The following is a 22819-nucleotide window of genomic DNA, read 5'->3' on the forward strand; positions in this document are numbered from 1 at the left end:
ACAGCCCAGCCCAGGGCTGGAGAGCATGCTGGGATGCGAGGGGACTATGATTTAACTTGAACCAGGAAGGGGTCTGGGACAGAAGTTTCATAAACCGGTTTGACCCAAATCAGTTAAGTCTGACACCACATTGAACCAGGTTTATCTTAAACTTGTTTCAGCCATTTTGAAACTGGTTGATGTGCGCTGAACTATTGTTCTGTTGCAGGTTTAAACCAGTTCCTGATGACTTGAACAGTCCATGTGTAACTTCTGTCCCTAGCTTTAAAGACCTAGCCCTTCCAGGCAACCAAGTTTCACTGACGACGCGAAGGAAGCTTGTTGAAAGAACTCGGCACCCACTGAGGCATAGTCTTACCACCCAACCAAAAGTCTGAGGCCTTTGGGACCCCAAGGTCCAGTTTGTGATGTTGACATAGCTGTCAGTTGTGACATCAGTCCGAGTTACCCAAAGCAAATGAGAAGTCCTCAGAGTTAGCTGACGCAGTGCGCACAGCAACATTTGAGGCGGGGGCATACAGGGCACATATCAAGCCTGCAAGAAATTGTCAGCTGGCCTCACACACGGTTCTCACACACTAACCCCTGCCAGTCAGTTTAGAGACTTGCTCCATCTGCCAGAGTTTTGCTTTTCCAGATGAGGAACTGTGCGCCGTGTGTGTGTTGCACAGAACAGGACACACTGCCAACACTTAACTAATTATGAAGGAATTCAGTAGAAAACTCTCTCAGGCTATTCATTTCCTTAGGAGCCTTCCTTAACTGCTGGGATTTTATGTTCCACTAATATAAACTCCTGGTGCCTGTGTTGTGTTCCAGGTGACTGGAAGCCCTCTGAGTCAAGCAAGTTTTCTTGCACTTCATGGGGGTCTGAAGTGCTGCCTGCATTCCCTACGTCCTCCGCTGGCACCCGTTGTGCTCCATATAAATCCCGGGGGTGATATTCTGTGTAGATGGGAGAGGACAGTCTATCCTTGGGATGCTCCATCACTTCCCCCTTCGTGCCTCTCAGAGATTTGTCCTCTAAATCCTCCTCACTTGGAGGAAAATCTAACACCACCGTCTCAGTGATCAGACAGCGAGTCCCCTGCATCAGCTCTATAAAAAGCCAGTAACTTGTGTTAGAAACTTCCCTGAAACAGTCAGAGGTGCTGTGCTGCTCGAGATGGTCTGTTTTCAGCCTCCGAGGCCTTGCCTGTGTAAGGACTGTTAGCCACGCTGGTGTCAGTGCAGACTTCAAGTGCATGCTTGAAAGAAAGTGTCTTGTTTTTTCACCGCACACTTACAACCTCCCACAATGTGACTAGGCTAACAAAGCCTAGAGACGCAGACTGGGCTTAGAGGTGGGCCCATAGGAAATCCCTAGAGCCCAGCAGCTCTTCTCTAATTAGGTTAGGAGTGAGGTGGGTGCCCTGACAATGAGTGGAGACAAATGAACTATCTTTTATCTTTGGGAGGGGAAGTGTTTGGAGCAAGGCAGAAAACAGATAGCAAAGAAGTTAACAGTGGCTGTGAGTCCAGTCAGCTCCCCCTGTCTCCTGACACAGTCAGGGGGCCAGTTCAGCTCCCTTGGCATGACTCAAAGCTGCTCTAACTCATGCTCCATTTCCTGTGGCCCTTCGTGGACTGTGTGAAGCAGAGAGTTGCTGCAGTGTGCAGGGCAGCTGCGGCCAGCCCATGCCCACCTATTGCATACCACCAGCCAGGCACTGATATCCCACCTGCAGTTGGGACTGGAAGCATAGCTACATAGAGAGCTTCCTTAGGAAAACAACCACTTGTGTCCATTTTAAAACCCCTTTATATCACCTGAGTAGTATGGAGAGTCACTGGCATTCATAGAAGATACAGAGCTGTGCTTAAGACCTGCACCCTCAACAGGTTTCAGGCTAGAAACCCCAAGAAACTTTCCAGCTTTCAGGCTTTGGAAGCAAGATCTGAGCTCAGCTCCAATTCTCCTGGGGGGGTGGAGCTGGGGATGGGGGAGGGGGTTTGCATCAGGTTTCTTGAAGAAAGATGCAAATTTACCCCCACTGCCTTGCACTAAATTGCTTTCTGAAGTTTCAGGTCCACCCGCAACCCATCAGCTCCCAGCCTTTTCTCACCACTGCTGCACAATAGGAAGCAAAGACCAACAGCAAGCTGCGGACCTGTTGAACAGCCCACACAGGCTGCCTTGGGCACAGGACACATGAAAGGCTTTGTGAGCAGCACCACTTTGCCAAAGCTGTTCTTGCATATGAAAAGGAGAGTGTGTGAATTGCTACCACTTCCCTTCACTGTCCTGCCAGGCCTGTCTCAGCCAACCAGTCAGGTAATGCCTGATGATTAGACTTAGTCCATGTAACATCATGCTTTCTGTGCAGTACCCCAACGATTCATGCTGGAACAAGTAGAAAGTAGGTAGGCTGCAAAGCAGTGCCCTCTGCCGGCTTTGGAGAAGCTGACAGTGAGGAAAATTGGATCAGAGTTTTGTTTCATTAAGGTGCAATTTTTGTACCAGCCTGAGCACGCTGTTTGCAAAGCAAAGAGTGATTTTTGATTAAAAGAATTAAACTGGGACCAGCCCAAGTTCAGACACAGCCGGCGCGTTTACATGAGACACTATGGTGATGTAGCATTTGTGGGCACAAACCATGATGCCGACGCTACTGCGTTGCAGCAATGAGCTACTGCGCAGTAGGGTCAGAAACGAACAGTGCACCGCTGGGACTGTGCTGTCATTTAGTTAGCAGTTGTTATTGTGCAGTTGGGCGCACATGTAGATGTGGCCAGTTATTGCAGAATATAGAAGTGCCTTCTATGGGTGCATGCTGTTCCTCTCTCACTAAGCGGGTCAGCTATATGGCACCTTCATACTGACAGCATTCACTCTGGAGGAAATTATACCACTTGAACTGTGCCAAAATGGATAATGCAGTAAGACCTCTCTGTCTGAAGGCCATCCCAGAGGTTGCCAGTGTGACTGATTATTATTCAGTGGGTCTGGAAGAAGCTTTATGTTTATTATCATTTTAAAGCAGCCATGAGGATAAAAATTACAGGGGGGTCACGGCAGCACCAGGGCAGTATCTGCAAAACCTGCTTTGGCAGCATAATCTACAGGCTGCACCAGAGGTGGCAACACCAGTTTGGGTCCATCCCGCCCCTTGAGCAGTGCTGCCGTTCTACAGACAGGCCAGGATCTTCCCACAGGCGCTGCACTGAAAAATCAACGCCCATGGCTCTAACTGTCTCCAAAGCCAGCTGCTTTCCTGGGCAAAGTGGGCACTTTGGCGGTTAGGATTAGAGATGGTTGAAATGCTTTTTTTAAGCAAGGGATTGGTTTTGCTGCTTTAGTCAATTAAAACTGGTACTTTTTTCTGTTAGAAATTAGTATTTTTTTTCCTTAAAATGTCACATTTTCCTTGACATTTTTTCATGTTCTAAAAAACAGACAAACCTCAGAACAAAAAACGAAATCCTTACATAGCCAAGCAACCCTCCAGTCAGTTGCTGGATTTTCAAGAAATACTGACTAGCTCCAGTCAGCATCATGCTCCTCAGGTAATTCCTAGTTTGTAAAAGTAGCGTCCTTCCATATCAGATGCAGAAGGGGCTGGATTTCATACAAGGTTGAATTTCATACAAGGCTGGAATGATGTAGTTGGGGCTGGTCCTCCTTTGAGCAGGGGTTTGGACTAGATGTGACCTCCTGAATTCCTGTCCGACTCTAATTTTCCATGATCCTTTTAAGGCAAGAGAAGGACTGAGCAGACACAGGTTTGTTTTAAAGCCAGATCAAATAAACTCTAAGTTAAGCTACCTGTGATTGCCCAGGGAAAGGAATTGCTTCTCCTTTCTAAGCATCAGGTGGGATGTGCCCTGACCCTGGGCACCAGAGGTTCAATGTCAACAACTGTGAGATAAGACGCACGTGAACTGAAGTCAGGAAGACAAGATCAGGAGGCCAGTGAGGCTGTGGAATTACTGAGCAACTGTACAGTCAGCATTAGTTTCCTAGGACGGACACAGGAGACAGTGAAACAAAGGACTTGGTGGGCAGGACTCGTAGGCATACAAAGCCCCCGTTCTTAAGAGGACCCGCAGCAGGGACAAATTGGACACTGCCCTTCTGTTGATAGGACATTTCTGCTGCCACACGCTGGAGGTCACTGGGTGTATGTTGGGTGGGGGGGGAGTAACCCCAAAGCACGTGGAGCTCAACACACTGCACGAGCCGCTGATAAGTTGTCCTCAGGCTATCGCACATCTGCGTATAGTCAGCTGGCGCGTCGGCTGCACGTGAGGGGAGCGCAAGCTTGGCAGTTGCAGCTGCACCTGAGATGCTGGCAGCTGGGTCCTCCTTGACCCAGAGGTGATTTTGAATGAGGCAGCCAGTCCAAGGCTGGGGAAATAACGATGTCCCAGGATAAGGTGGACAGGAGCTGTACCAACTCCTCTCCTATGCCTCTTCCTATATCTCTTCTTCTGTTGTCACTCCCAATGTGAACAGCTTGTAGCTGGGTGGTAGGGCTGGGACATAAAAGAAGTAGGTGGAGGAGCATATAGGAATGAAGACACTTGCTCCATTTACTGCACTGGGGTATGAAGCAGATTCTGATTTTAACTGGGTCTTTAACACAGCATAATGAGTCCCAGCAGTTAAAAGCTGAAGCTCAACAGACAGAAATGAGGCCTGTTTTTTTAACAGTGAGTGTCATAGGAGATGCAGTGTAGCAGGCTGAGTCACAGCCCGTGGAGGAGAACAGGAGCATGAGACATCTAAACTGTAGCTGCTAGGATGTGCTACAGCAGCACTGTAAGATGAAACTAGTTCAGTTTTCAGCTGAAAATGGGGGTTGTGTTTTTCAAACAATGATCAAAATATTCCATGAAGAACAGAGACTTTTTGGGGGGGAAATCCTTTAGTGAAAACTGGGTTGTCCATTGAAAAAGAATTATGGACCGACTCTGCTTCAGATGCCCTCCCTCTGGAGCCCACCTTGGCCTATAGTGGCCAGAACGTGCCAGGCAGGCAGCTTCTTGATGGTGATGGTGGCATTAGTACCACACAGCAGCGGCGCTCTAAATTCTGCTTGTGTAAAGTGAGGGGAGAATCAGATCTTGCTACACCCCAAACCAAATTCTGGTGGATATTTTCACCTGACCAAATCTAAGTCTGAGCCATCATCTGTTTCTCTTTTTTTCTCTGTTATGTTGTCCCCAGCCTCTGCCATACCACGGCACTGTCTTTGACTTCCCTACCGCACTCTACGGTTGTGTTATTGTTTCCATGGCTTCTATCTATCAGAGGCTGGCGGATACAAGACCTCTTGATCCTACTGAAAGCAAAACCAGCTTGCAGGCATGGAGCCCCATGTCTTTGTTAAGCCCGTATTGCAAAAATCAGTTTTCCATTCCAAGTGGCATGCTGTTCCTGAGAGCAGACACAGCCCTGAGCTGGAAGCCAGCTGCTGAAGGGATAGCATTGGATACCAGCAGCTACCTCAGCAAGAAGCTACTTTCCCATGGCTTTCAGTACTCGCCTCTATCTGCTAGGGCTGTGGGCAGAGTGACATCTGCAAGTTATGACACTATTTCCTGTTGATGCAAATGCATACAGCAAGTACATAGCGTGCCACTCAGGTAATCAGGTTCTCTCTTCATAGCAGTTAACTGTAGTTAACGTAGCAGGGTTGGGAATCACCACACTGCAAAGCAAAGCTTGGATGAACATGACCCCGCTGGTGCTGTATGAACCTTCATGGACTACTGGGACATCCAGCGGCCTAGCCCGTGCGCCTTTGCATCACATTAAGCTGAGCTGCACTGCAGGTCTTCCTCTGCGGCTTGGAGAACCTGTCTGTCATTTCAGAGCACAGGGGAACAGTAGGAAGGCACTGAGGGACATTCAATATTTATCTGGCATCCCCACTCCAAAGAGGGTGGGGATACCAGCCCAAATCAAAGTGCTATCTGGCCGCTCACTTATATCAGTTCAGTTGTATCACTTACATCAGCCATATCACTTATCATATTTCACAGTGTATAAGTTGAAGTTTGAAGCCAAAATATTTACCCTTACATTTCCACCTCAACTTATACACCAGATCAATACTTTGAAATAAAAAAAATATTGTGTTTCAAAGTTTAATTCATCTTTGAAACAGTCATCAAAACTGTTGTAAACCGTTGCTTGACTAGCGTCAGAAACGATCATGGGGACAGTTGTTCATTCTAAATGCTTCCCGCTACAAGAGAATACTTACCGTACACAGAATTTTTTGACAAATGGATCATTATAAAATGTGGGTAGACTTATACACCAGATCTACAAAAATCCTAACTTCTTTGATCAGAAATATGGGGTTGACTTATGGGGTCGACACAGCATAAACTTATACACTGTGAAATATGGTACATCAACTCAGCCATGCTGGCTGTGAAAGCATCATGAGATTTACATGAGTGGGGTTTGGATGCAGGCAGTAGGGGCTGGGGCAATACTTTAGTAATAGCCTGAGTCAACTTTGCCTTAAAGACTCTTCTGAGACCCTGTCAATGGGCAGTGCATGAGGCAGAGGAGGGGCCAGACAGACACGTGCCCCCTTCAGTCCTTGGCCAAGAGGCAAGCCCCAAACAGAGCTTGGTGGCATTTATGTTGGGCGGCAGCGCTATGAGAAGCCAGCAACCACACAGACATAGCTACATCCTTGGTAGTTCTGGGCAACTCTTAGCGCAGGCAATGTGTGCCAATTCCCACCTACCAAGTTCAATGCTAGCGCAAGAAGCTTGCCCATAATTTTTTCAATGGGCCCGTCAGAATTAGGTTCCTCACTGGGGGCAGCCTAGAGGAAGGGTGGAGAAGAGCTGGGCTTACTCAGCAAGAGGTTTGGGGCGGTCTGTGATAACAGGCAGTTTTAATAAGGTTGGTTTATTGTATAGATTGGTTTATTGTATTTATTGTTTATTGCCATTATTATTTGTGTTACAGTGGAGCAAAGGAGTGCCAGTCAGGGACTGGGACCCCACTGGACTGTGCAACAGTCTGGGAGTTTTTAGATTAAGATGGTAAAGAGATCATTTTTTGAAACAAAACTTTCCTTGGAAAAAAAACACCAAGCACTCCAGCTGTGGAGGGTTTCAGCAGCTGCGTTATCCACCCAGTGCAGGACTCTGAAGGCATTTGTGGGAGTCCTAATGTCAGCATTTTCCTGTTAGCCGGGGCCTCTGACTGTCTTAAAACTCATGATGGGGGCGAAGTTTCTATTGATGACAAAAGGAGCCCTTCAGTAAGTCCATGATTTGAGCCCTTTCATTCACCGTAGACTTGCAGGCATTTGTGCGTGCACCGCTGTAGTCAGGTAGGCACACACGCACTCGAACAGAGAATACTAAATTTCTGTACCAAGAATACTTAACTAGCATGGCATCAGGTGCATCAATCAAACCTAGCATCACACTGCAAACAGGGAGAACACCAGGATGCCATACAGAAAAAAGCCAGAAGTAAAGCTCTGAGCTCCAGACTGCCACCCAACAGTGGGCAGGGATGACGTGTACCCTGACCAGTTTTTCAGTCTGGACATGGCGGCTGTGCCCATCCCTGTGGTGTCCAAACACACAAGTCCACACCAGAATCAGAGCTTTGTGTGTCGCTTTCAGCCTAGCTGTACACCCAGTTCAAAAGACTCACTCACTCTGGAGGGCTCCAAACCACATGCTAGGCCTCAACTTAAATTTTATGGCTCATATATGTCTCCGGGCCTGCCCAGAGCCTTCTACCCACATCACCCTTAGAGGTCAGTCAGGCTCAGTAACACACAAGGTAGCAATAGTGCAGTACATTTCCATCCCAGGATTCTCAAGTATGTTATATAAGTATCAGGAACTCCACTTCAAAGATGGGGAACAGAGGCACAGAAGGGGAGAGACAATCTGAGCTTTTAAAATGGATCAGTGGCAGCTTTTCAAGCGCTCGGAGTCCAAAGCTGACGAGCCCTTCTGAAAATTCTGGCCTAGGGGAGTTGACCAAGGTCACACAATGAGTTAGTGGCAGAGCAGGCGTCCTGCCCCTGTAATCAGACTAGTGAACTTGTCATTTATTCAGCAACCCAGAGGGGCCAGGTTTCAAATAAACATAGTCAAATGTTGGGTTGCCAACATCTTTGAAACCAGCCAAGCCAATTTTGGGGAGCACACAATGATCTCTTTCAGATCTGGGGTTACTGAGAGGCTGTACTCAAAAGCCATCCAGCTGGGTGTAAATCAGTGTAAATAAACCTCAACAGAGTGAGGCTGATTTACATCAGCAAAGGACCTAGCCCCTCTGGCTTCTGACAGAAGTCACTTCCTCAGTTGCCAGATCAGGTTCTCATTCAAGCCAGGGTTTAGAGGCAGAAAGAAACAAGAACGGTACCTATTTTTGCTGTGTCCATTTTCAGGCTGAAATCCCAGTTGCGTGGCAGCTTGAGGGACATTTTGAACCAGGATGCTCTGCTTTTCTGACGGGGAAACAGGTTTACGTTAAGGTCTGAATGGCAACACTTATTCTCCACCTCCAGCCCTGTGCCCTCTCTTCGTTCCTTCCTGCGTGAGGTTGAAAAAAATGAAGTCTTGATTGAGGTTGATTTGCCAATGCACTTCTTCCTCCTTCCTCTGAGGAAACCCCATGTAAGGACTTTTCTAAATTTTTCCTTTTCTCTATCTTGATATTTTCTTGCAAAGCTGTCACTTGCCTTTTAGAGGCAACATAAGCCACTTCTTTTACCTTCGGCCAGTCCCACTTCAGTAACTCCTCTTCAGAGAAGCTGTTTCAGCCCTTTGCTTGGGCAGCACTGAAAAGCACTGATAGATAACACAGGCTTCTGGTTTTGTTGCTTCTGCATGTGCATTCTTAGCGTTTGAGGAAGTGGGTGTCTTTTCTGTGCATTTGATGTGCTACAAAAGCTTTCAGAGCATTTGCTTCGTGGTTGGAGGGTACTGCTCAGCATGGTTTCGAGAAGTGCAGAGCGTGAAGAGCAACGGCTGCAACTCAGCCCTTTTGAGACAGATCAACCCAAAGAAAAGCTCATGTGCCGGTCTGCTTGGCTGGGCAAATACATGGGGAGCAAGTGCAGTGGCACAGGCTGGAAAACTGAACTTTTTTCCCCCCCAAAAAAGGCTTGCTCAGTATTATGTGGTGCAAGTTTAAAGAGTACAGAACAGGTATGGAGGCTCCCAGATCCAATAAGAGGGGTTTATATCCACTGTGCACAAGATTAAAGGCCCTAACACACCCTGACTCAGGGCTGGTCTGTCCTCGCTCTTCCACCTCTGCCAGTGGGGGCAAGGTATGGCCAGATAGATGCAAGCCCTATGTTGAATGTAGTTCAACCAGTATGTGTACAGTGATTCCCCTTCCCATGGCAGTAACAGCACCATTAGGCTGGTATAGCTGGGTCCACACTTGTGGGGGTGTACTGTTTTGCTGCACCAGTGTAAAGCCATGTATGCACACAAGGCCCAAGGCTTAGGGGTTTTGCACTGTGTTGCACCAATTGGAAGCACCTTGCACCAGAACAGGATGCATTGGTACAAGTCGTCCTTGATACCTGGGCAGACAAGGTTCTTTGGGTAAATCTAATATCTTTTATTAGGCCAACTAAAATAGTTGGAAAAAATTATTCTTTGCAAGCTTTCAGGTACATACACACTTCGTCAAGCTGAGGCAGCATCTGCAGTTGGTCAGTGCGCTTCCTGGATGGAATAGAAAAGAAGCCAGAGGCCAGTATGCATACAAGAGAGGCAGTCAATGGGTGAGATACAGGTTTGGGGTGGGGGGGAAGCATGAATGCTGTGTGCCTCTGGAGGCTGGGGGGGGCACGGCGAGCTCCCACAGACTGCAGCAGCGCTGGTGGCGGCAGCAGGGAGCTCCTGCAGGCGGCCGCGGCGCTGTCGGCGACGGAAGGTGGGGTGGCGAGCACCAACCCATGGTTGGTGACCGCTCGCAGGTGCCACTGGCAGCGTCGGCAGTGGCCAGCGGCAACTGCAGACCAGCTGCAGATGCCGCCAGCGGTGTCGGTGGCTAGTGGGGGTGGTGAATAGCAACTGCCCGCAGGCACTGCCAGCAGTGCCTTTTCGCAAGGGTGTGCTGCCATGCTCAGGGGGTGCACGTGCACCCCGTGCACCCCCTATGCGTTGCCAATGGGGAGGAGGGAAAGGGGAACGTAGACCTGGTGATAAGAATATAGCTGATAAATAAGAAAGAGGTTTCCTGGGGTGTCAGATATTAGGCAGGTAATAATGTGTCATAAATCCAATGTCTATATTTAGTTCATGATTTTTTTGTATCCAGGAGGTTGATGAAGTGAAGCTCATAGGCTCGTCTGTGAAATGTTTTTTTGTAAATTCCCTTTGAGGATTAGAACTGAGAGATTGGAGAGAAAGTGGTTTTCTTATGAGAAGTGTGCCCCCACCAGTAATTGGGTATTCTTGTCTTTGATAGATTTTCGGTGTGCATTCATTCTGGCATACAGTTGTTTTTTTTGGTTTCTCCTACAGATTTTCCATCAGGGCATTTGGCGGTTTGGATGAGCTATATTACATTTCTGGAGGTGATGGTTTTGTTGCAGTGTGTAGTTATTGTGGGGGTGGTGGAGATATGTTGGCAGGTTATTCATTTGTCATGGATGGCCTGGGTCCATTCGGTATGTTCTGGGCCATAGGAAAAGTGCTTCTGGTGATGAGGTTGGTGAGGTTTGGTGCTTGCTTAAAGGCTAGGATGGAGGGTTCTGGGACAATCTCTTTAAGAATTGGGTCTTCTTCCAGTATGGGTTGCAATGGTTTGAGGGTTTTCTGTATAGGTTCCAGGGAGGGGTGATATGTCATAACTAGGGGTGTGCGATTCATGGGGGTTTCCAAGCCTGCCAAAGGGTGTATGTACCCAAAAGCTTGCAAAGAAATTTTTTTCCAACTGTTTGAGTTGGTTTACCCAAAGAATCTTGTCTGCCCAAGTTCTTAGACTAACACAGCTATGACCTATACCCTTGATACCAGGGCAGCATTTCAACTCCCAGAGTTGGCATGGATGCAACTGTTTTAGTGCAGGCCCCTCCCTACCACCACTAAGTCCTTATATTAAGCAGCTGGGGCAGACCTTAGTATCTCTAGTGCCCAGAGCTCTGAGCCAGGAAAACTCTGTAAGCCTTATAGCCCCGAGCAGCGCAGGGTCTCCGATGCATGGCTGTGCAGTTCTGACTCTCTCCTGCAGAGAGCAGGGGTGCCTCTCCCCACTAGCAGCGTCACAGCTCTTTCAGTACAAAGCAAAGCCTTAATATTTGCAAGGAGAGCTGACAACTTTCCTGTTTGCATTAGCAAAGCACCTGTAGCACTCCCCAAGCAGGGGGTTTCTGCTCTTGTGCACCAAGGAAAAGTAAATTTAACGGCCAACCCGTGCTTAATTAAGGTGTGGGTTGTGAAATACAGGGTAGTGTGGAAAGAAGTACCTGTTCTTTTAAAAAAATTAGCACGTGCTGCAAAAGGCCAGTGACAGGGGTAGACAGGGGGAGTTGTTCAAACAGAAGCAGCCGCCAAGGTCATGAATATAATGCAGTGAAAGAGGACTTGGAGTAGTTTCCTGTTGCCACCTATTTGCCGAGTGCAGGGGCCTGGCAAACCAGCTTTAAGCAAGCTGGAAGGGTGGCACATTAGTAGGACTGGTGGATTCACAGCCCAGAAACTACCAGGGTCTGAAGTGTTATTTCACTGACAGCCTAATTAGTGACCCTATCTAGCAGGGGCACAGTAAGGGTCTGTCTCAGAGCTGCACATCTTCCCAGCCCTAAAGCAACGAGGAAACGTTGCCCTGAGGGCCTGTACTGTCAGGTTCAGAATGGGAGATGATCAGGCTGTGAAATGAAATGCACACGAGCTGCAAAGAGCAGCTGGGGACACAGCAACCATTGGGACAGCAGGATCCTCAGCATCAAATCCATGAGTTCTTCACTGAGGAAAATCAGCAGAAGCATCGCACTACAGTGGGGTTGGTGAGATGTTGGTCTCCAAATGAAGGCACCATTTCACACCGTATGGGCCTCCAAATCAGCCTCCACTAACCCGGGCCTGGGGTCACGGCTAAGCAAAGCAAAGCAAATGGATGAAATTAGGAGCACAGCAGTGAAAACACCACAGCCTGTTACTCTTCAGTAATCCTCTCTGCTAGCTAGTGCCCTACAGGGTATTTCTCTAGGTCACCAGAGCATTGAATGAGCTCAGCTTTGGGTTTTCTGTCATGGGTTCATTTGCCCTTCAAGTGTGCTTTAGATACCTAATAAAGTCTACGTTAAAAATCAACTTACTGATGCATAGGGGAAGAAATTCTCTGTGCATAAACCACATCAGCCCCAGAATGCAGCAGCTCGAGTCAAGTCAAACATTCGCCAGTCTCAGCTATTCCACTGCCCAAACTGCTGGTAACGTGACAACACGAGATTGTGGGGAAATCTGAGTGATCATGATGGAGCACCAATCATGGTATCTTCGATTCAGTAGCTGCTCCTGAACTTCCTTTCTCCTGAAGTTGAGACCAAAACACAGCGTTGCTTTCAGGCTGCTGAAAATGTACCTCCATGCACCCATCTGTTTCAACAGAACATAACTTCCTTTCATGAACCGAGGCAGACTTCCTTTTGCAGGGTTTATCCATTCCCATGCCCCACCTCAGAGGCAACTGCATCTCTCTCTGCAGCTGGAGTATTTGCTTGCAACCACACGGGTTGATACACATTTAAGATGTTATAGACCAGTGTGCTAACATAATATTGCATACTTGGTAAAAATATTACAATCTATTACTTATACTATTTTATTAACATCACTGGAAAGAAACAGTGTCTCAGTTTCATTTCTGGCAGCACTTTTATGGCCTTTTCTTTTCCAAAGTGTCTTTGCTTTGTGAAAAACTCATTTCACACAGTGAAAAACTCAGCATTTCAGTTCCCAGCGCCACTAGGTTGCAGGAACAAGATGCAAGACGTCACAGCATACAAGGCAACTGAGCTATGTATTCACTTCCCATTAACTTCAGAGACAACAGTGGTTCAGTCTGGGCCTATTCCATGTGTATATTTCAGTGCAGCTAGACAAAGCACTGCTACACGGGGGATCTGAAAATATGCAATCATAGGACTTTGGTTTCCCTAGAAAACTTTTATGTTACTTCCTGTTTGATGTTACGTACCCTTATGGATTTAAAATGGATGAAATGAGTAAGAACTTTTCCCAGAAACCCTTTTGGAAAAAAAGTGTTTCATGGGAAATGACTTCCCTCTTTTAGAAGTCTTTAAACTATCCTAGAGACAGATAGACAGTTGCATCCCTACTGCAAAATTACATAAGCTTGTTTTAGCAATGAAGGAGCTGATTTTCCATATTTCATTAGCTGCTGTGTAAAGCCATGGGTGTCCTCTGCTGGGGAAGAAGCAGTCTGGAAATGCAAGAAGCCACCTAGTCAGGGAACCAACCATTAAGGAGGGCCGTTGAAGGGACTGCTCAACACAAGAGGCAATGACTTGCATTTCAGAGAAGAGTTCCTGTCCTCATGTGCAGGACGTTGCTGACATCCTTATTCCACTAAACCTGATGCCTCAAAGCTTAACCGTAAGATTGGATGCGATTGACTTGTGCACAAAGGTCTGCATCCTCCAGTGGTACTGGGCCACTAGGTTAATACTTAATCAACTTGAAAAGATGGCTGAGCCAAGAACCACCCAACACACAAACATACACATAAGAGATGCTTTCAGACATGTTGGGCATGTCTACACAAGACACTTAATGCACACTAGCCTAATACCACTGTGCAGGAGCATGCTGGGCAAAAACCATGCTAATATGCTACTGTGCAGTAAGCATCACTAAGAAATTGTGCACATGCGCTACTGCACAGTAACAGTAGTTACTGCACATTTAGGTTAGTACTTCATTAAGCAAGTACTATGCTAAATGCACCGTAACTACTGTGTATTAATGAATGTGTAGACGTGGCCATTACGCAGGAGTCCCAACTAGCTAACTCAGCAGCTACAGTAAACTCCAAGGAGCTGAGGATCATGCTAGTCCTCTATATGTATCTGCCTCCACCAACTCAGAGGGGTGCCATTATTTACCCGCTTCCTGATGATGTCAAGTGCAGCATATGAGTTATCCAGACAAACAAATTCAGTCACCCTTTGAAGGAAATGCAAGCCCTGGTCACAGGCCCCAGGTAATGGTGGGGGGAATGGGAAGTGAACCTGAAAGCAGAGAAGAGCCACACAATTTACTGAAGTGTTAAAAGTGAAGGGGGGAAAAAGTTCCTCAAACATCATGACCCAGGTGAAAGCAGATGGAGGGACGTGCCACCTGTTGTTAATGGGCTGGTAACCCGGGTTTAGTTCATTGTTCTGCCATGTTTCCTGTGTGAGATAACAGCACTTCTCTGGCTCCCTTGGGCACTGCAAAGACAGGATGCGTTAGACTGCAAGGTGCCCGGATGCTCATCTATTAGGACCACAGTCAGCTGGGACAGCACAGTTCCACACACTATCAAGTCCATGTATAGACTTCAGTGTTGTGGTTTATTAGTTTGGTGGTTTCTAGTAAGCCAGTATACCTGTCCCATCAGGGAGACAGTATTTTTCCATATGCACTTTGCAGCAAACTCCTTCATGAGCCTTAGATGGGCTGCCAAACATTTCTAAGTAATGAAGCGGCATAATTTCTGAGAACTGGTGAACCTAATGTTGCACAATTCAACTATTTTAAAGGAGGAAGAACGTCTTGTATTATGACGGGCAGCTCCCACGCTGCTTTGGGCTACATTTCAGGTTTTATTTCGAGACCTTGGGGGGAAAAAAAAGAAAATAACAAAAACCTTTCCTTGTGGAAGGGGAGGAAAGGTGAAAACTAAGTATTACAGTGAAAACTAATCATTTCAGAGTTAACAGAACACATCTCCATGAGACTTACAATTTTAGGTGCTATGGGATTGCTAATACCTGGGGGTGCATAGAGATTGTGTGATGGACGGTTGTACAGAACTGTGACAGGCAGACAGATCCATCTGGTCTCAGTGGGGAAAAAAAATCAAGTGTCACAGAGAGCACGAACAGGAAACTTCCATTTGTGAGCGCAAATGTAAAGCGAGTTAAGGGCTGCAGCCTAGGAGCAGACTCTGTTCACTTAGCATGGACAGAAATCAGGAGAGGGCTGCACGAAACAAGACCAACAAATGACAGATAAATCAGGTCCTTCTATTCATAAGTCTTGTTTTTATCTTAGCTCTAGACAATGCCAGTGCCTCATTTATCTTAGGCGACATTAAACAGTGATCTCCATTCTCCCCCCCAGCATGAACTTAGCCACAGATACTGGAATTTATATTTATTTTAACAGTAACATACAGTATATAAATAGGGTAAATACTTTAAAATATACAATATATCACATTCTGACATTCAGTCAAAGAAAGGCAAGGCTACGTGTATTGCTAAAACATGGATCAAAAAACAATGCACAGAGAAATAAGCAGATAATGGCTGAGAACACATCAGATCCAGAGAATGGCAACTCTCAGGAAGATCACAGTAGTACGAAGTGAAACTCTGGGGTTGGCTACAGATGGCAGGAGGTACACAAGATATCACTGACAGACACATGCTGACCCCCCGTTTTTTAAGAAAGGGCGAACACCCCCAAACCAACAGCTCTGGAGGTTTTGGCATGGTGACATCTATTCTCCAATTGTACAGAACTATTGGGAAGAGAAGGGATTCTCGTGGCAAGATGGGTGAAGTCTCCCTCCTTGCATGCATTGAACCTGCTAGCACTGGCACTCCTGGAGCTCAATGCACACGTCAGACAAGGAGACTCAGCTAAATCTCCAAGAAATCATCTGTTTCCAGAGACAGGAATAAAGAACGTACTGAGCGGGGGCATGGCTCTAGGATTCCTCCTCCCTTCCTTCTATTCCCACTGATATTAATGGCAAAAATTCCCCTTTAAATCAATCCAATGGAAGTCAACTGTAGGAGCTAGAGACCTTTTAATAAACTTGTACCAAAGGCAGACAGTGAAATCTGTGGGAACACTCGCTACTACATATAACTCAGCGTGAGCGCATCAAGCAAAATCTTGGCCTCAGTATGCCCTGGTGCTGGGCACCGCAGCCCTTGCCTTTCAGCTGTTCAAATAGTGCCTTGTTTACAACCCAGCTTAGGCTGCCACTGAGCTCCCAGCAGCCAGTTTCCAGAAGGAAGTACCAGGCCAGGTTGAGGCTTTTGGAGAGCCTGGGAGCCAGCATGTGGCATCTCAGGACCACAGTCCACCTGTCTGCAGGTGTTTGGACCCCATCAGCATTTCAGGCAGTTTAAACAACACTGCCATTGACTGAGGCTGTGCTGTTAGGTTTCCAATTGATTCATTCTTTTAATTAAAAAAAAATCCCATTAAATACGTATCTGGAGAATCCTCCATCACAAAGCACTATGGGCAGGCTGTCTGTCTACTTTTGGACTTGGTGGGAGTCTTTGGAAAGTGACATCAGTCTGAAGCATCTCAGCTGTCAAGCCTTTATTCCAACTGACCGACTGCAGTGCCCAAACTCACTGACCCCCAAAACAGACGGAGAAGAAAAGAAACCACCACCAGTGAATTCCAGTGCAGCAGACCACCCAACCTGGTCCCCTGCTAACAAAGCCCAAGTCAGCACGCAGACTCGTCCGTTCAGAGTCCTTCAAAATCTAAGTCAGCTCTTCCTTCCCTTGCTTAACAGGATCTTCAAATACCCACACAATCTGGACTCTGGGCTAAAACCAAGATGTGAGCAGACATCTCATGTCTGAGATCCTGGGTAACAGGATTTAACCCACTTTGCAGAAGTGCAACAGGGAAATCCGAATGGACAGCTAGACAACTTGCTGATTTGTAAGGACTCCTGGCCAAGCACCCCCATAACAGATGCCCTGTGCTAGTGGTTTTTATTAGGGGCTAACCCGATTTCGGAAACAAAGGGCTGTTAAGACCTGGGTACTAGAGTGTCTGGTACATTCCCCAAGATACTGGATACAAAGGAAATTCCCTTTGCTTTGATCAGTAATTGCCCACTTCAGTTTTCACTAAGCTTACACTCATGAATTAAGGAAGCTCTTAGAGGATGTGCAACCAGGCTGCTGAGCTCATGAACATGCACTCGGATGAGCTGACCCTTCCTTACCCAGTCCTTCCAGCAAACCAGTACATGCCAGCAAGTGCCTTGTTGTTCATTTCCAAGCTGATGTCCAAGCTCACAACATCCTACCTCGAGGACTGCTTCTTGCTCTACTAAGGGCCAAGGAGGCTACTTTAGGAAGGCAGTCTATTGAGACACCTCTCTCCTCACAGACATATTCAAGCCAGCTGGGAGAAGTACAGCAGGGTGAATCACTGTGCCAACACAAAACCTAGTCACAGGATCCATTGCCTCTTTTCCCCTTGATTATTCAAACAGTCTAGAGACTCCTTTGAGCCATTCTGATGTTTTCATTTGGCCTTGCTAGCAGGTGGCTTCAAAAGCCACCCACAACAGAGACAGCCAGGAAACTCCACCCCTTGTCAGCTCAGAGTCCTCCAAAAGAATAAAAAAAGGCATTTTCTACCAAGCCCAAGCAACCCAGGGACCTGCTGAATAAAACTCTCAGTCATCTGATCTCCAGCATTCATAGCTGGTTCCTCTCTTGCTATACAGCAAGCACAGGGAACTTCCCTCTAACTGAACAGGAGCCTCACAGCAGCGAGCAGAGCACAGGAACAATCAAGAGGTCTCGACTTTTGTGGGTGGAGAGAAGCAAAACTCCGACGTGAACTCTTGCCAACGTTGCTCCATTGCCGCTATTGCCTATCGCTAGCACCAGCTCCATAAAAAACCCTTCCAGAAACTCATTCTCTACCTGAAGTCTGGGGAAACTTCCATTACAAACAAACTTTCCTTGCAGGGTTGAAAAAAAATTAATCAGGAAGGAACTGGTTGCCTGCACAATATTGTATAAGGCAGAGACATTAAAGCTGCTGGAATCTGAAGTGCTTAGACTTCTTCTGTGCATGCAAGTGTTAAAAATCCATACACTTTAGTTGGCATGTATCTAAGTTTTTGGTTATGTACTAAAAAGGGACACTGATCACAGTCTCAGGTTTTTAAACAACAGTGCCTATAGTAACTGTTACCTCCTATCTAATCTTAGCCATTTCACTTAGCTCCAAGTCCTCCAAAAGTGGCCTCTCAATTGGGGTCTTCCCTGTTGGGCAAGATACCAGCTTGACATTGAAAGAGCAAAACATTGCTTAGGACTTGTCAAGAATATCAAGCATATTCACTATGGCGCATTTCAGGCAGTGGGCAGAAGCAGATCTTCTTTGGTGGGAAACATTGAGAGAGCGCGCCTTCCCTGTAGCTCCATCCCAGAACTCTGCAGCCAACACGACTCCATGGCTCACGGGAGCGATGCAGACAGAGACCTCTACCCTCCCAGTCCTGCTCAGGAAGACTGGCCATAGAGCACACATACAATCCAATTTCCTCACGGCCCCTCAGATTTTAAGTTTCTGTCCACTGCTTGTCAGCCCTGTTGCATTTTGTCCGTGTCAGGACAACCACTCAAAGTCAGAACACGAAGACCTTATCAGCACCTTACACAACTCCCCTTGGGTCTCAGATTAACCTGCTTCATTCACTTTGAAGCTGTGGAACAGCAGAAGACTGAGCTTTGAAAACCTGCACTGAGAACTTCAGAAAACCATGCACATTTTTAATCAAACCACTCTGCACTGTCAGATCACCAGGCAGGCACCCAAGAAGCTGTTATGCCCTCCAGTGGCCAGAGCCAGAATGGCAACATTTAACAGAAATCGCCCAAACAAATCCTACTGTTTAAAACCATACATCCCAGATTTTTTTTTCAGTTCTGCTCATTATAACTCGGGATTGTGGGGATGAGGGGGTGGGGGGAGAGAATGAATGAAGGGGACAGCAATTCAAATCTCAGATGAAAAGCAAGTGAAGTGGTTCTTTCTACAAATCAATACACTGTAATCAGGTTTAACATATTTGATAAGTGCTTCAGCTCATCTGCTCCCAAAAGCTCAGTGTGCATGGTGGTAGGCAGATATTGGTACAGGGTAGGTAGGATGCAGGGCAGCAGCAGCTTGTTTTACCGTGGCATGAGCTCTGTTTTAAAGTCTCCAGGAAGCTGTGCCAGCTCAGCCACTTTTCATATTTTCACTTGTTTACAAGTAATGAAAACTGCAATCTAGCAAGGTGCTTCCAGCAAGTGAATATCCCCTACCACCACCAAAAAGAAGAGCGGCAAGATTGCTTTACTTAAATATTAAACAACCTCCTGCTATTTCCTGAAATCAAGGCAGGGGCTGAATGGAAAGGTTATCAAAGTTCAGTGGACAGACTTGGGCTAAGCCCCCATTCAGAAGAGCACTTGAAGCACATACCTATATACTGTATTGACTTTAGACCACAGAAGCACAGCTAAACCCTCTCAGCACCCTTGATAGATGAGGCTCAGCACCCTTGATGGAAGCTGTGGGTACACAGAACCAGACTCCAATTGCATCTCACTTCGGCTCTGCCTTGCTTTCTTCCCACCCTGGGAAAAACACCATTTTTTTCCTCAGTTCCTTGAGTATACAATGCTAGATACATCTCTGCCCTCTGTAGTTTCTCTATGTGGGGAAGTGGCAGTGTTTGCTACAGATAAAAATACACACTAGCGGCATGTGTAAATAATGTTAGCATCAGAACAGAATGACAGGATACAACATTATTCCAGCTGTTTTTGTTTCAGCTGGGAGATTAGCAAGATGAAATACACATTTGTGTGGAAGGTGAGAGACAGCAAAGAGTTTGTCTGAAGACACCAGTGACAGCATCTCTGTTTCATTCCCTGCCAACTGTTCCCCAGATTCAAATAGCTAGAGATACACATCATAGCCTGCCTCAGCTGCGAAGTATGGAGAAAGATCACAGTAAAATAAGATGCATGAAGATGCTTAAAATGTGTGAACGCTTGAGATCAATAGCGAACATAAACAGTATCAAGTGTGGAAATGTCTGGGGTCTTAGGGCTTCCTCCCCTTTCCTTTTTTTAATTGATGGCTCATTGGAAGAAACAAAAAGGCAAATACTTGGGAAACAACCACCCGTGCCCAAATGCTAAGTGAAATGTAAGGAAGACAAATACTAGAACAAAATTACTGGAACAAAAACTAGAGAAAAGCCTGCAGGCAAGCTGACCAAACCCAAACTGCAATGCAACACAGACCGTGAACCTCAGTAGCACGACATCTAGAACTCAAGTAGCATTTGACAGACATGACCCCTGAAAGCGAAATAGAGCACAATCTAAAAAATACCCCAAACCTGTGAAATAACACAGCTGGGTGGGTGGCTCTTTCACCCAAGTTCCACACTTGGAAAAAGCCATGTGGGTTGGAAACTGCTCCCCCACATGCCAAGTCTCAAGACATGGAGTTGCTTAATCAAGGGAAGGTTTTGTGCCCCAGCGTTAAAAATATGCTTGGCATGAAAAAAAGAAATGAATCCATGAACCTTTCAAAGTTTGTTCAGTAGGATTTCTTCAATAACAAAACAACTTTAATGTATTTTAAAAACAAAAGTACTCCTGATTTAAGTTGCAATTTAATCCTCCCACAGCAACACTTGGTACTTGCCCCTCACATAAAGATGTACCATGTCTTTCTCTTTATATGGTTACACTTGGAATCAGCAGTCTTGGCCATATACTTGCTGGAGTGGGAGAATGCAGGAGACCCTGCAAAGAGAGCAAGCTGAAGTGGATGTGTGTGTTGGCTTGCGTAGTTATTCTGAAGCTGGATAAAGCACAGGAGTTCCCTTCAGATTGGTCAAACTTTCTGCTCCCCTACCACCATGGAGGTTTTGTGCAGGACAGGCTATACTGAAGAAATTAAGACTCCAAGTAACAACTACCACCAGTGGGGAGTTAAAGGTCCCCTGCTTTCTGAACATATACATAGCCAAAGAGGGTTAGAGATGGACTGGGGGGGAAAATCAAAGAACAGCACCCTCTTTGTACTATATTGATACCACTGGCAGAGTTGTGTGGCTCCCAATTGTCCTAGTATAGATACAGCCTAGCAGGGTTAGAGAGAGAGATGCAACAGTGCCTGCTGTTCTGCTTTTACTGGAGCTTCCATTAGTGCAGAAAACTCCTACCCATGTTCCCAGCATAAACTGGCTCCCTGAGGGAGTGCAAAAGAGCAGAGTCAAGCTCAGCCCACACACATCCAGAACAACAGCTGCACAGAACCACAAGAACCTTTGTGCCTTGTCAAATGCTTTTTGCTGGACAGCCCTCCCAACCCCGATGCCTTTCCAGCTAGACATGATGACTGGTTGACTTGAACCAAAATCATATATATAAATATGCATTAGAAAAAAAAACAGAAACCCACAAATGCAAACATTTACAAGGGAAGAAAAAAATACAGTGACATGAGGCATTGTGATTACTGTCTTGAATCGGGCAAACTGGGATTTCCTTGGGGAAGTGACTGCTTGCCCTCTTCTCAGTCCTGTTCCAAATGCCAGGATGTCTACACGTCCTCCGGACTGGCCAGCATCCCTTTGTCAACCAGATGTGCCTTTAACGTGTTGAAGATGTGGAGCTGCTGGTCTGGCCGGAGGGTTAAGAACTGCTGGATCAGTCTGCTGGGATTAGGACCCCTGGAACACACAACGAAAGAGCTGTTTGTCACTGGATCTGGGCCGAGACAATTCAATAGGTATGGCTCAGATTCAGCTAAAAGCACAGGTTCAACTGTTTACACCTAGGAATCCCCACCCCATGCTCCTATGATGGCACTTCCCCTCACATCTCCCAAAACACCTAACAAGGGAGCCTACGCAGCTTTCCCCATTTCACAAAAAGAGAAACGCAATAAGGGTAAACAGCCTAACACTGAATCACGTGGGAAGTTGCAGCAAACAAGGGTTTTAGACCCAGCTGTGACTCTAGTTTGTTCCGTGACCCTGTGACTTTCCCCCTCACAATCTTCAACCTTTATATTTTGATTTCAAGCTCCTTGTGACAATGACTGGTAGCATTAGATAGTAGAGTCTGCAGTATGCAAGGGTCAGACATCAGCTGGAAACTTTCAGTGTTGCTATCAAGTAGTACATAGCCATACCTGATAAAACTTGCAATATACACATTGACAAAGGTAGCCATCAGGTACTGACAGTCAAAGCGATCCATGATGCCACCATGCCCTGGGATTGTGTTGGCAAAGTCCTGGCAAGCAGAAAGCAGTTAAAAACCTTAGTTACTTGTATTTACTGCATATACATACACATGCATGTATGCATGTACTGCCTCTATTCTGCATGAGGCTGTATTCTCAGCTGGAGGTTCTGCTGAGAAGACAAAAACAGTCTCATATGCACTGCAACGAGTGCCCGTGTTGTACCTTTATCTTGAAGGCTCTTTTAAACCCACTGGCAAAGAATCCTCCAAAGGGTCCAATGAGGGAGGCAAAGGTGGAAAGGGCAATGCTGTGGATCTGGAAGGGATACATCCGGACTGTTTTCTACAGAAAGGGTGGAGAGTCAGAACATTAGAAAGAGATTCCCATGGAGCACTGCACTGCACTTGGCACTGGCTTGCTAGAGCCCAAGGTCAAAGTTTGCTAGTGACTTTGTCTAGTCAACCTAGACTGCCAGACACAGGGAAACCACTGCTTATCTAAGCTCTGGGGGGAAAAAAAACAACCCCCGCCCCCCCCCCCCCCCCCC

The 22819-nt window shown here is 46.6% G+C and overlaps 2 protein-coding genes across 3 annotated transcripts in view; both read right to left on the bottom strand.

Annotated features, from left to right (window-relative positions):
* Nucleotides 1–8537, bottom strand: part of ARHGAP25 (Rho GTPase activating protein 25) — a 57525-nt gene extending 48988 nt beyond the window's left edge. Inside the window, exon 1 of the mRNA XM_019514333.1 lies at nt 8402–8537. Within this exon, the coding sequence (XP_019369878.1) occupies nt 8402–8462 (61 nt within the window). The 5' untranslated portion in view covers nt 8463–8537. The remainder of the gene's footprint in view (nt 1–8401) is intronic.
* Nucleotides 8538–15372: 6835 nt separating this feature from the next.
* The window catches only part of CDS2 (CDP-diacylglycerol synthase 2), a 26634-nt gene continuing 19187 nt past the window's right edge, over nt 15373–22819 (bottom strand). For both annotated transcript variants that reach the window (XM_019514334.1, XM_019514335.1), the window contains exons 11-13: nt 22495–22614; nt 22216–22319; nt 15373–21751 (exon numbers count right to left, since the gene is read on the bottom strand). In XM_019514334.1, coding sequence (XP_019369879.1) covers nt 21622–21751; nt 22216–22319; nt 22495–22614 — 354 coding nt within the window. In that variant the 3' untranslated portion in view covers nt 15373–21621. The remainder of the gene's footprint in view (nt 21752–22215; nt 22320–22494; nt 22615–22819) is intronic.

The sequence above is a fragment of the Gavialis gangeticus genome, unplaced genomic scaffold (genome assembly GCF_001723915.1).
Source record: "Gavialis gangeticus isolate Ggan-Ray unplaced genomic scaffold, GavGan_comp1, whole genome shotgun sequence".
NCBI lineage: Eukaryota > Metazoa > Chordata > Crocodylia > Gavialidae > Gavialis > Gavialis gangeticus.